The sequence below is a fragment of the Erpetoichthys calabaricus genome, chromosome 16 (genome assembly GCF_900747795.2).
Source record: "Erpetoichthys calabaricus chromosome 16, fErpCal1.3, whole genome shotgun sequence".
Lineage (NCBI taxonomy): Eukaryota > Metazoa > Chordata > Cladistia > Polypteriformes > Polypteridae > Erpetoichthys > Erpetoichthys calabaricus.
This window is the reverse complement of record NC_041409.2, coordinates 88,388,204-88,401,057: the sequence shown is the minus strand read 5'-3', so window position 1 is coordinate 88,401,057 and position 12,854 is coordinate 88,388,204. Positions and strand designations below refer to the sequence as shown.

Sequence of the window (12,854 nt, the reverse complement as noted above, 5' to 3'; positions counted from 1 at the left end):
TGTGGAGACTCGATTTTATAGACACTGCTGCTAAAAAAATGTAGACACATGCACTTTGAATTACTGATGTGAACAGTTCACAAGAGATATTCAAGCATAGATTTCCTGAAACATTGTTCAATTTCTAAAATTAAAAAAAGTTAATAAACCAAGAACAACCAAATGGACAACTGTCATTAGAAAAATACTGTTTATTGATCTTTTTAGCACCATTGACACACTGATTAGTGGTGACACCTCACAGCTTTCATCTAAGCACTAACAGCCACAGCTTCAAAGTATCATTATTAATGAAAGGAGGCTGGCCTTGTACATGACAGACTCTCCATTTTCTTTACTTGTACTTTCACATGCCAGGTATGCAGATTTACAAACCATTCTGCCTGAAAGTAAACGTCGTGGTAAACTAGGATAGAATAGAATATCCTGGGTAATTTGGTAAAACATCTACTTGACTGCATATCCATTTGGTTCTGTAGCCTCCTTTATCCAATCTGTTTTGTGAATTAAAACTTTATACACACTTGTCACTGTAAACAGAAAACATTCTATCCTCAGAATAGATAAAGCTAACGACCTGTGATAAAACTGCATTTTTTCACCCTGTTTTTCTTTGTTATAAACATACCCAGAAACACAAAAAACAATGTTTTCAGGAACCAGTTTGAATTGTTCACATTCAGCAAATTCTGATGAGTTGGTTTAATGCTTCTTTATGTGGCCCACTGCTCAGAATTGTAAGACAATGAAAGTTTTTATTTTTTTAAATTTCACTTAATACAAAGGTCTGTGGCAAATTAATTGACCCACAAGTGTAACAAATATACAACGAAAACACCAAACCTCCCTTTTAACACTAGAATTACCAAAGCCTATGAAAAAACTCGTAAATCCGGCCCACCTTAAATCCCTTTGCACTTCTCAGTCAGCGTCTTTTGTCTTGTAAATGTGCCGATCAAGACAAACAGCAAGCAGCCTACTATTCCATTCCCCCACAGCCGCAGAACAGCCACAAAGTTCTCCCAGCTCATGCCTTCATTATCTGGGAGTGAAGTGCTGGAGTTTTACAGTGGAAATAATAGATCGTTATTTGGAACAACTGCATTTCATGTGTGTTCCGTTTCTACAATAATCTGTGTAAACACATCGTTAAAACAAACGTTTTTCATATTTTAATAATAAATGACAAAATGTAGACAATTGCAGCAATTCTTACCACTGCACCACGGAAATTGTTGTATTATCCCTGAACCTTTTGTGAAAGTGTTTATTTGATCTTTGCACTTCAGGTTTCACACATTATATAGTTTATGTCTACATTTTGTCATTTATTACTAAAATATGAAAAATGGTTCTGTTTTAACGATGTGTTTACACAGATTATTGTAGAAATGGAACACACATGAAATGCATGTGTTCCAAATATCAATCTATTATTTCCATTCTAAAACTCCAGCACTTAACTCCCAGATAATGAATGCTGGAACAGGAAGAACTTTGTGGCTGTTCTGCGGCGGTGGGGGGTATGGAATAGTAGGCTGCTTGCTGTTTGTCTTGATTGGCACATCTACAAGACTAGACGCTGACTGAAAAGTGCAAAGGGATTTAAGGTGGGTCGGATTTACGTGTTTTTTGTATGCTTTGTAATTCTAGTGTTAAGGCACTAGTCCAATAAATTATATACTCATCCAAAATACCACTTCTTCCAGTAATCAAAACAATTTGGCAAGTCCAAACATTTTGGCAAATCTTTTCTTATGACTGTCTTCTCTACCTTGTTTTGTAGTTGTCTCTGCCTGTTTTTATTAGAAAAGGTACTGCTTACAACCATAAAGGTCATTCTCACTAGTGTCATATTAGGAATAGCATACAGTGAGTAATAATATCTTTATATGTGCATATATAAATGAAACCTATATACACTTGAAGTCAGAAGTTTCCATACATTTAGGGTGAATTTAAAACTCATTTTATAACCCCTCCACAGATTTCATAAAAACAAACTATAAATTTGGCATGTTGTTTAAAACATCAACTTTGTGCAGGTAGAAAGTCATTATTTCCAGCAATGTTCACAGACCTCAGAGTATTTCACTTTTTATTGACGATATCACAATTCCTGAAGATCACAAGTTTACATCCACTTTGTTAACAGTGCCTTTAAATAGCTTGGAAAATTCCAGAAAATTACGTTAAGAATTTAGGCAATTAGCTTCTGGAGTCAACATGTTGATGTATGTAAGACCTACCATCAAACTCACTATCTCCTTGATGTAATGTGGAAATGAAAAGAAATTAGCTAAGGCCTCAGAAAAAAGAATGTGGACCTCCACAAATCTGGCTCATCATTCAGAACGATTTCCAAAAACCTGAAGGTTCCACATTTATCAGTACAAACAATAATATTTAAGTATACACACATTGGGGCACACAGCTATCATACAGTTCTGGAAGGAGACTAATTGTGTCTCATTGAGAAGAACGTACTTTAGCATGAAAAGTGCAGATCAATCCTAGAACAACAGCAAAGGACCCTGTGAAGATGCTGGAGGAAACTGGTACACAAGTAACTGCTGTGTATCCACAGTAAAACAAGTCCTCTCTCAACATAACCTGAAAGGCTGCTAAGCTAGCAAGACACCACTGCTCCAAAGCTGCCATAAAAAAGCCTGAATGCAGTTTGGACTGGCACATGGGGACAAAGATCTTGCCTTATGGAGAAATGTCCCCTGGTCTGATGAATCCAAGATCGAACTGTTTGGCCAAAACAACCATTGTTGTGTTTGGAGGAAAAAGGGCGAGGCTTGCCAGCCAACGAACTCCATCCCAATCATCAAGCATGGGGATAGGAGCATCATGTTGTGGGGGGCAAATTGCTGCAGGAAGGACTGGTGCACTTCACAGAATAGATGGCACCATGAGGAAGTAAAATGAAGGAGACATACTGCAGCAACATCGCTAAAGCTCAACAAGGAAGATGAAGCTCACTCACAAATGGGTCTTCCAAAAGGACAAGGACTCCAAGCATACCTCCAAAGTTGTGGCAAAATGGCTTAAGGACAACAAGGTCAAGGCACTGGAGAAGCCATCGCAAAGCTCTGTTCACAATTAAATTGAAAATTTGAGGGCAGAACTAAAAAAGTGTGTGCAAGCAAAGTGGCCCACGAACCTGTCCCTGTTACACCAGTTCCATCTGGAGGAAGATTGGGCCAACATTCCAGCAACTTATTGTAAGAAGCTTGAGGAAGGCGTCTCAAAACGTCTGGCTCAAGTTAAACAATTTAAAGGCAATGCTACCAAATATTAACAAAGTGTATGTAAACTTGTGACCCACTGGAATTGTGATTTGTAGTCAATAAAAAATGAAATCTGTCTGGGAACATTGTTGGAAAAAATTACTTTTGCCCTGCACAAAGTAGATGTCTTAAACGATGTGTCAAATTTATAGGTTGTTAGTATAATATCCGTGGAGGCAGTGTGTGTTTTAAAGAAGTCACATTACTTCTGGCTTCAACTGTATGTTTACATATGAGAAAATGAAACAAGTCTATAAAGCCATTTAAAAACAAAGCACAGAATTTTGATTATCAAAATATATACTTTGTTTTATTATGTCTGTTGCATGTTACGTGAGAGAGTCTGAAAAGCTTATAATCAAAAGATCTGTAACAATCAGATTCGCCAGTCACAGCATGCCAATCTAGGACCTAACCAGTTACTTTAATTTATTTTGCTATTACCTGTCAATTTTGACAAGTGCAGCCTTCAATGAGGGGCTAGCTGATTACACTTATTGCACACTACACATACCGTATTACTTCTGCTTCTAGAATTTTGATAAAAAATATAGCTTCTTTTAATTTAAGTTTAGTCTTATATTTAATGTTACTCAGTGTTGGTAAGCTACAACAACAGTGTTACAGCCTTTAAACTTGAACATTTAAAGGTTAGAGTGCTAAAAAGTAGCCTGATGATTCACGCTGGCAGTGATGAGGTGCCCTGTATCTTACATGTTGTGCGTAATCAACATAGTAAATATATGAGTTTAATTACAAATTGAGGAGTCAGAATCGATGGCTTTATGTAGGGGCTCTACAGCCCTGCTTATAATGAAATGAGGATGTGTCTGTCTGAAGAAGCAACAACAAACTACAAAAATATTGAATTTATAGCCATATTCAGAAAGAAAGGGGGCAGTTCAATAAAACATTTGAATAAAATGTACATATTGCAAGACAGAAGTAGTCCCAAACAAGGCTAAAGCTAAAACACTATAGGGCCACGTCACATTACACAACTTTTCCAGGAACATTAAGTCAAAGCCCTCATTTACATAATATTGTAAGTCAGAAGCACTCGGCAGCACACTCTCGTGAAATTGGTCAGGTAATGTGACATGATCCGCGACTTGCTCTGACAAAATCAAACAAGTGTGATTTTGTCTTTACTCATAGGGACAAGCGCTGTTTGTATGAGAGCTGATAACCAATAAATGCTCATCCAGAAGTCCAATGCATATAAATTCTAGTGTCAAGGAAACAGGAAGGCGCATGTTTTGGACCTCACATACAGAAAATAAGCTCATCTGCCTGCCATGTTTTAATTAACAAGACAGAGTGGGAAAAAGAAAAATAAGGTCAGAAATTGCTGATGAACTCACCATACCTGGTAACTATTCATATAGCACCGGCTCCATCAAGAAGCACAATAGTGGCTCTCGAAAAAAGGAGCAAGATTAACTGTGCTGGAAAGTCCCAGTCAGCGATTTTCAGTCATATAAAGTAATATGGTTTGGTAATGATATCAGGATCACCAAAAGGAAGTTTGATATGCCCCACGACTAAAAGTTGTCTAATGTGACGTTGGTTTTAGACTGCATTACAAAAATTTGAGAAATGTTTGTTAAAACATTTAAAAGAAATTACATGTGCAAATCTGAAGATAAACGTGTGACTAACAATGAGAAAAATAACTTTAGAAAAACTATATCCAACATTTTTTCTGTAATTTAGGAAAGTAATGGATATGTGAAACCTTACTCCATAAAAGGTTAAAACTCCCTGAAAGATCTCATAAGGTCTCAAAAGTGTAAATTTGCTGTACATAATATGCAGACTATTCACACTTAGTAGCAAGAGCACCACTTAGTAGTGTCTAAAGCTTGGAAATTTCCTGCTACCTTGTAAAGCTTACTTAAGGTTAATCATTTACAATTCCAATTACTTTATTAAATGGGCTGTAACTGTGTATGTTCCAGGTTCCCAAAATCAAGCCGCTACTAAACTGGCAATTCCACCTTCTAATAAGGTTTGTTCTAAAACAAATTTTTTTTTTTTTAAATTTAAAAAATTCAAAAGAAGAAGAAATCACAAAATTTCGGAAAATGTCATTACACATGCAGAGTAAAAGACATAAAGGTGAAAATGTTTCCTCTCTGTTTCATTACAATCTTAGCTTTCTTATGTTAAACCAGCTACATTTTACAGTGGTGTGACAAACTATTTGCCCCCTTCCTGATTTCTTATTCTTTTGCATGTTTGTCACACAAAATGTTTCTGATCATCAAACACATTTAACCATTAGTCAAATATAACACAAGTGAACACAAAATGCAGTTTTTAAATGGTGGTTTTTACTATTTAGGGAGAAAAAAAATCCAAACCTACATGGCCACTGTGTGAAAAAGTAATTGCCCCCTGAACCTAATAACTGGTTGGGCCACCCTTAGCAGCAATAACTGCAATCAAGCGTTTGCGATAACTTGCAATGAGTCTTTTACAGCGCTCTGGAGGAATTTTGGCCCACTCATCTTTGCAAAATTGTTGTAATTCAGCTTTATTTGAGGGTTTTCTAGCATGAACCGCCTTTTTAAGGTCATGCCATAGCATCTCAATTGGATTCAGGTCAGGACTTTGACTAGGCCACTCCAAAGTCTTCATTTTGTTTTTCTTCAGCCATTCAGAGATGGATTTGCTGGTGTGTTTTGGGTCATTGTCCTGTTGCAGCACCCAAGATCGCTTCAGCTTGAGTTGACGAACAGATGGCCGGACATTCTCCTTTAGGATTTTTTGGTAGACAGTAGAATTCATGGTTCCATCTATCACAGCAAGCCTTCCAGGTCCTGAAGCAGCAAAACAACCCCAGACCATCACACTACCACCACCATATTTTACTGTTGGTATGATGTTCTTTTTCTGAAATGCTGTGTTCCTTTTATGCCAGATGTAACGGGACATTTGCCTTCCAAAAAGTTCAACTTTTGTCTCATCAGTCCACAAGGTATTTTCCCAAAAGTCTTGGCAATCATTGAGATGTTTCTTAGTAAAATTGAGACGAGCCCTAATGTTCTTTTTGCTTAACAGTGGTTTGCGTCTTGGAAATCTGCCATGCAGGCCGTTTTTGCCCAGTCTCTTTCTTATGGTAGAGTCGTGAACACTGACCTTAATTGAGGCAAGTGAGGCTTGCAGTTCTTTAGACGTTGTCCTGGGGTCTTTTGTGACCTCTCGGATGAGTCGTCTCTGCGCTCTTGGGGTAATTTTGGTCGGCCGGCCACTCCTGGGAAGGTTCACCACTGTTCCATGTTTTTGCCATTTGTGGATAATGGCTCTCACTGTGGTTCGCTGGAGTCCCAAAGCTTTAGAAATGGCTTTATAACCTTTACCAGACTGACAGATCTCAATTACTTCTGTTCTCATTTGTTCCTGAATTTCTTTGGATCTTGGCATGATGTCTAGCTTTTGAGGTGCTTTTGGTCTACTTCTGTGTGTCAGGCAGCTCCTATTTAAGTGATTTCTTGATTGAAACAGGTGTGGCAGTAATCAGGCCTGGGGGTGGCTACGGAAATTGAACTCAGGTGTGATACACCACAGTTTAGGTTATTTTTTAACAAGGGGCAATTACTTTTTCACACAGGGCCATGTAGGTTTGGATTTTTTTTCTCACTAAATAATAAAAACCATCATTTAAAAACTGCACTTTGTGTTTACTTGTGTTATATTTGACTAATGGTTAAATGTGTTTGATGATCAGAAACATTTTGTGTGACAAACATGCAAAAGAATAAGAAATCAGGAAGGGGGCAAATAGTTTTTCACACCACTGTATATGTAAAAATTGTGTTACTTTTCTATAGCAAACTTACATAGGCTTCACTTCAGTATACTTAACACAATCAATATGGTTTGAAACGGTTTGCCTTCCATGCCTTGCCAAATGCAAGGCAGATCATAGACTGAACTAGTCACTAGTCAGAATGAAAAGAAATAATTCGAATATTCCATTTACAAGTTAGCTTGTAGGGGATGCAATAGAACCTTCCCTTGACTATGTACTAATTTATAGGCAAACTTTTTTTTTTACATAACCTGCAAATTGCTCCGTCCTGGGTATGACACTAACCTACATGCAGCCCTGCAAGCAGGTCCTCCTACTTACAGGGAAAACTTGGGGGTTGGTGGCAATGTGGTGCTGAGGTGTCACCCTCTGCACTAGGGTCTCAATCTAAGTGGTTTATTGTGTGGTGGGTGCAGCAACATGCCATTAGCGCATGCTAACAACAGTAAGAAATACTTAAGTATTCTATACAAGTATTATGTCAGCGTAATATAACCTAACAAATGGTTCTTACACAAGCAAATTTCCATCCATCCATTTTCCAACCCGCTGAATCCGAACACAGGGTCACAGGAGTACACAAGCAAATTTGATAACCATAAAAAAAAAAAAAAAAAAAAAAAAAAACACTGAACACACTGCTTTTATCTTTTATTTATATTTTAGACACCCATCACAGTAACAGACTTTTCACAGTTATTTAGCAGGGATAGATAGATAGGTAGATAGATAGATAGATATGAAAGGCACTATACAATAGATAGATAGATAACATGCCAACAATAACTTTTCCTCACAAAATACTAATGAAAGAGCCCAATCACCCATACGTGTTTTACAAGAAAGGATGTTCATTAATTAATAATAATTTTAGTTAATTATCTGCACTGGAAAGTGCTTGTAAATTATTTCTTAGATTTCTCAATATAACGTCTGCAATCCAGAAGTAAACTTCCCATACCCTTGCAATTCAGGGTACTACTATTATTTAATACAAATATAAAAGCTGTCAAAATTTACTGTAAACTGCCTTGTTGTGTGTGCTCAGCAATGGACTAGAATCACCACACAAGACTAAGTCTTGCTTTGTACCCAAAGCAGACTTGTAAAAAGAATAAATATTTCATTCAACTGGCACAGGATTCCAATAACATCTATTCAATCATGATACTCTATTGCCGATATCAGGTCACAATTATAAAAGAATTTACCAATAACAAATTAGTTGAAACATTCTGTCAGAAGACCTTGAACTATAAACCTGTCTAAAAGAATGAACTGAAAGTATGATGCAATATTTAAGAAAAGCAATGAGGAAATAATCCTTTATTACCAAAACTATCTTGTGTATTTTTTCTGTATTAAAAACAAGGAAACCTGCATCGTCTTTTGACAGGATGGATGGATGGATGGATATGAAAGGCACTACATAGATAGATAGATAGATAGATAGATAGATAGATAGATAGATAGATAGATAGATAGATAGATAGATAGATAGATAGATAGATAGATAGATAGATCATTAATCCCAAGGGGAAATTCATTAGCACTCCAACTACGCCATCTGCATTAACTGATAATGGAAAACACACAAATGATGTAAACATCATCAGCAAACAAACTTCCGAATCACACCACAACTCAAAGTGAAAATGAAACCAAATGCAAAAAAAAAATATGCAAGTTAACGGACAGCCTGTATCTGTATATTCAGTAATGATTAGTAACACTTTTACCACAAGCTGAAATAGTAGATAACAAAATGGTTATTTAAACCAACAGCAGTATGAGAGGTGCAAAAGAAATCAAACTTGAAAACTAAAATGTAAGACTTATTTTACTCCCCAGGTGGGAATGTACAAAAAGGATACATTAATCAGATTTTAATCTTTCCACACATATTGTTTCCCTTATTGGCACAATGTCTACAGTTCAGTAGATTTTGAGCCTCACTTACATTTAGACATTGCCTTCAGAGTCAAGTATCCTTTTTGGCTTTTGGTTTCAATATCAAGTAAACATTTACTAAGCAGTTTCTCAGCCTGGTTTTCTCCAGGATGCTCAAATCTAATTACGCAGAGGCTGTAGTTCAGGTTTATGGAAGTAAAAGCATAGTTTTTTGGAAATGTAATTTGCAGAGAAATAATAATAATAATAATAGATTAAAAACAATAATTTCAAAGGATGACCAAGAATGGAAACATTTTTTTGAAACAGAGACTTTAAGTACATCTTTGATTTATGTGTTTGATTTGTAATCAGCGTAACAGCAGCAACAAGTTTAATTCTCATCCATTTTCTAAACTACAAATGATTTGATTCATGTGGCTTAGTAATCAAACACTCATCTTGCCATTTTTTAACATGTTTTTCCATTACAGGCAACAAAGGGCTCAAGTCCACTAAAGAGCATACCATATGCATGCATCTTCAGCAAAGCGTACCTGAGCATTGTGGACAGAAACTGGAACACACAGGGAATGTGTCAGGGGGGTAATTCCACAGAGATGGCTGTACTTGTATTTCTCAAAACATCACAGTTGGCTAGACCTACAGACAAGTCATCTGTTTTTACACTTCTAGATGTCTCCTCTGCCTTTGATATGGTCAGCCACCAGATCCTCCTTGCCACCCTATAGGACCTCTACATCACTGGGTCTGCTCTCAGGTAGTTTAAGTCCTACACATTGGGCAGATTCTACAGGGTGTCCTGGTAAGAGGAAATGTCAAGGGTGCACCGTGCAAGCATGGGGGTATCCCAAGGACTGGTGCTGGGGCCTCTCCTCTTCTCCAGGCTTTATCCTCTTGTCCCATGGTTTTTCCTACCAATGCTATGCCAATAATACTCAGCTGTACCTGTCATTCCCTTTAGAGGTATCAAGCTAGAATCTCTGCATGTCTCACTGATATTTCAATCTGGACAAAGAAACACCATCTCTAGCTCAGCGTGGCAAAGATGGACCATCTCATTATCCCTGCTAATCCATTTTTTCAGGACCCCATCTCAGCTTGTTATCACCAACACCCGCCTAGTCTGTACATAACCTTAAGGGAGGTTATCAATGACCAGCTGTCCTTCACTGACAATGTTTCAACATTCTCAACATCTGTAAGGTTATACCATATCTGACAAGAGTATGCTGCACAATTCCTGGTCCAGGCTGTGGTATAATTACGTCTGGACCCCTGAAATCTCTGTTGGCAAGAGTACCAGCAAGTGTCTCAAGGCCACTGCAGATGATTTAGAATGTAGCAGCATGTCTGGTGTTCAACCAAATGAGGCAAGCAGATGTCACCCCTCTTTTCACAACATTGACCTTAATACGTGTTTCCACAGGAAGTCAAGTTCTTGATGCTTGCCTGCGCAGTAGTGAACAGGTCAGCACATGTATGTGTGTATATATGTGTGTGTGTGTAATATACATATATACATACACACAAACACTTGTGAGGTTCTAAGCTCCTTCTCGACCACCCAGGTCTGCTGAGCTGATGGAATGAGCTGCCCACCTCTATTCGAATTTCTGACTCCCTCAAGATGTTGAAGAAGCATCTGAAGACTCTCGTTTGGTGAATTTGTGTCGAAATGTTACCTTTTTTTTGGTAGCCTAGAAATTGCAACTGGCTTGTATTTTGTTCTAAGCTCTGAACTTGTGGTGATCACTTTTATAACCTTGTTCACGATATTTGCCCCGAAAAAGTTGCCCACGCTGATGTTTACGTTGACCTCTTTTGTAAGTCGCTTTGGATAAAAGCGCCTTCTGAGCAAATAAATAAATTTCAATTGTAAATGTTTAGAAAATGCAATAATTCATACCCAACATATTTCTTCTGGTAAGTTAAAATTGGTTCAATCACAGCCAACTCTAGCATCTCTGCGCCACATTTAAATTCGACTCGTGCTATTTACCAGTTAATGGACCTTTTTTTTTTTTTAAGCCGACTGTTTAAAATGTACTTAGCACCTCACAAGCACATAAATGAAAATGTCCGTTAACGAAGGGTGGTAACAACTGAGTAGCAGCTGACTGCGGACACAAGCTGACAAGCCAAGTTTCGTCCATATGCCTACAAGTCGCAAAATAAAATTACTAGGTCATAACACGTACGCAAATATGATAAGTTTACAGCGAACACGTCCACACACCACGGCACACACGAAACCGCACAGTTACTGCCCAAACTAAAACCATAAATGCATTAAGGCTACAAATAATCCGTTCTCCATTCCCCCCGTCAATCTTTCCCTTACCGTACTAAGCTCCCGAGCAACAGCAGAGCCCTCGCCTTCCGCCATCTTTCCTTCTGCCGTATGGTGTTGCTATGACGACCGTGTCTGTGAGCCTTGCGACGGTTCTGAAGGTTTGCGGCTTTTCTTCTGCAGGCGACTCTCTCACGCACCAACGCAATAGCCTGCTCGTAACCGGAAGTGTCGTCACACAAATTCGTTTTTTTAAACATTCACATTAGTCATACATCTCAACAATAGATATTACAATAGGTTAATTGTAATTTAACCATGATGAGATTTGTAAAATACTGTAAAGTGATCAGTAAAGGTACTAACAAACCATATAGTTACAGTAAATACTGAGTTTCATTATCAGCAATGACTATCAATATAATTATGAAACATACATACATATACAGTGCTCTCCATAATGTTAGGAACCAAGGCACATTTTCCCTTGATTTCCTTGAAGTTTGGAATTGCATAAAGAACAAACACACACACATACATTAAGCTTTATATATAAGATTTATTTTAGTAACATAGAGGCTCTGATTGAGGCTCCCGAGAGACTGAGCAAGGAGTCTGAGTGTCTGGGCTTGCTAGTGTCCTGGATTAAAACCAACATCCAGGCTTTTAATGACCTCTTGGTCACGGCGATCAGCAGTGTGTCTGTCTGCGGAGAGAGTGTTGACCTCGTCAAGAGGTTTACTTATAAGGTAAGTATCCCCGTCCCCGTTTTCCAGGGACAGTCCCCTTTTTTGGACAATTGTCCCCACTCAGAAATATGTCCCCGTTTTGTCCCCGGTTTAAGATTTCGTCCCCGGTTTCAGCTGGTTCACTTTTTTGAATGTATCTCATCACCACGATAATTTGAACTCGGCGAGCATGCGCGGTGTTTCGACAGAGGTTATGCTTTACCGCATCCTGCAACTTTGGCGAGAAATCACGTGATAAGCTTTCGCTTTGTACTCTGTAGTGTTTAGAGTCCCTACTCGTGATCTCTAGATTCTAGCCCCCCTCCCATGTCCCCGGATTGGCCCAAAAAATTCTGGTCACCTTATTACTTACCTCAGCAGTGACTGTCATGCCTCCGGTGACTCTTCCTATGAAGCCAGTAGACGGATTGGGAGAGCATGGGGGGGGTCATGGGTTCACTGGAAAAGGGATGTGTGGCGCTCCTGATATCTCTGCAAAAGGACGAAGGTCCAAATCTTTAGAGTTCTGGTGCTTTCTGTCTTGCCATATGGGTGCGAGTCATGGACGCTATCCAGTGACCTGAGACGAAGACTGGACTCCTTGTATCTCTTCATAGAATCCTTGGGTACCACTGGTTTGACTTTGTCTTGAATGAGCCGTTACTCAAGAAAAATAATCTCGACCCCTCTGCTTTTAAAAATTTTAGACCCATTTCTAACCTGCCTTTCTTAAGTAAAATTCTAGAGAAGGCAGTCATTATGCAGTTAAATGACCCCCTCAATAAACATGCTATTCTTGATAAATTTCA

The 12,854-nt window shown here is 38.3% G+C and overlaps 1 protein-coding gene across 2 annotated transcripts in view; it reads right to left on the bottom strand.

The window, feature by feature from the left end:
• The window catches only part of ubr1 (ubiquitin protein ligase E3 component n-recognin 1), a 149,157-nt gene extending 137,685 nt beyond the window's left edge, over positions 1 to 11,472 (bottom strand). For both annotated transcript variants that reach the window (XM_051919763.1, XM_051919762.1), the window contains exon 1: positions 11,369 to 11,472. In XM_051919763.1, the coding sequence (XP_051775723.1) occupies positions 11,369 to 11,413 (45 nt within the window). In that variant the 5' untranslated portion in view covers positions 11,414 to 11,472. The remainder of the gene's footprint in view (positions 1 to 11,368) is intronic.
• Positions 11,473 to 12,854: the final 1,382 nt, after the last annotated feature.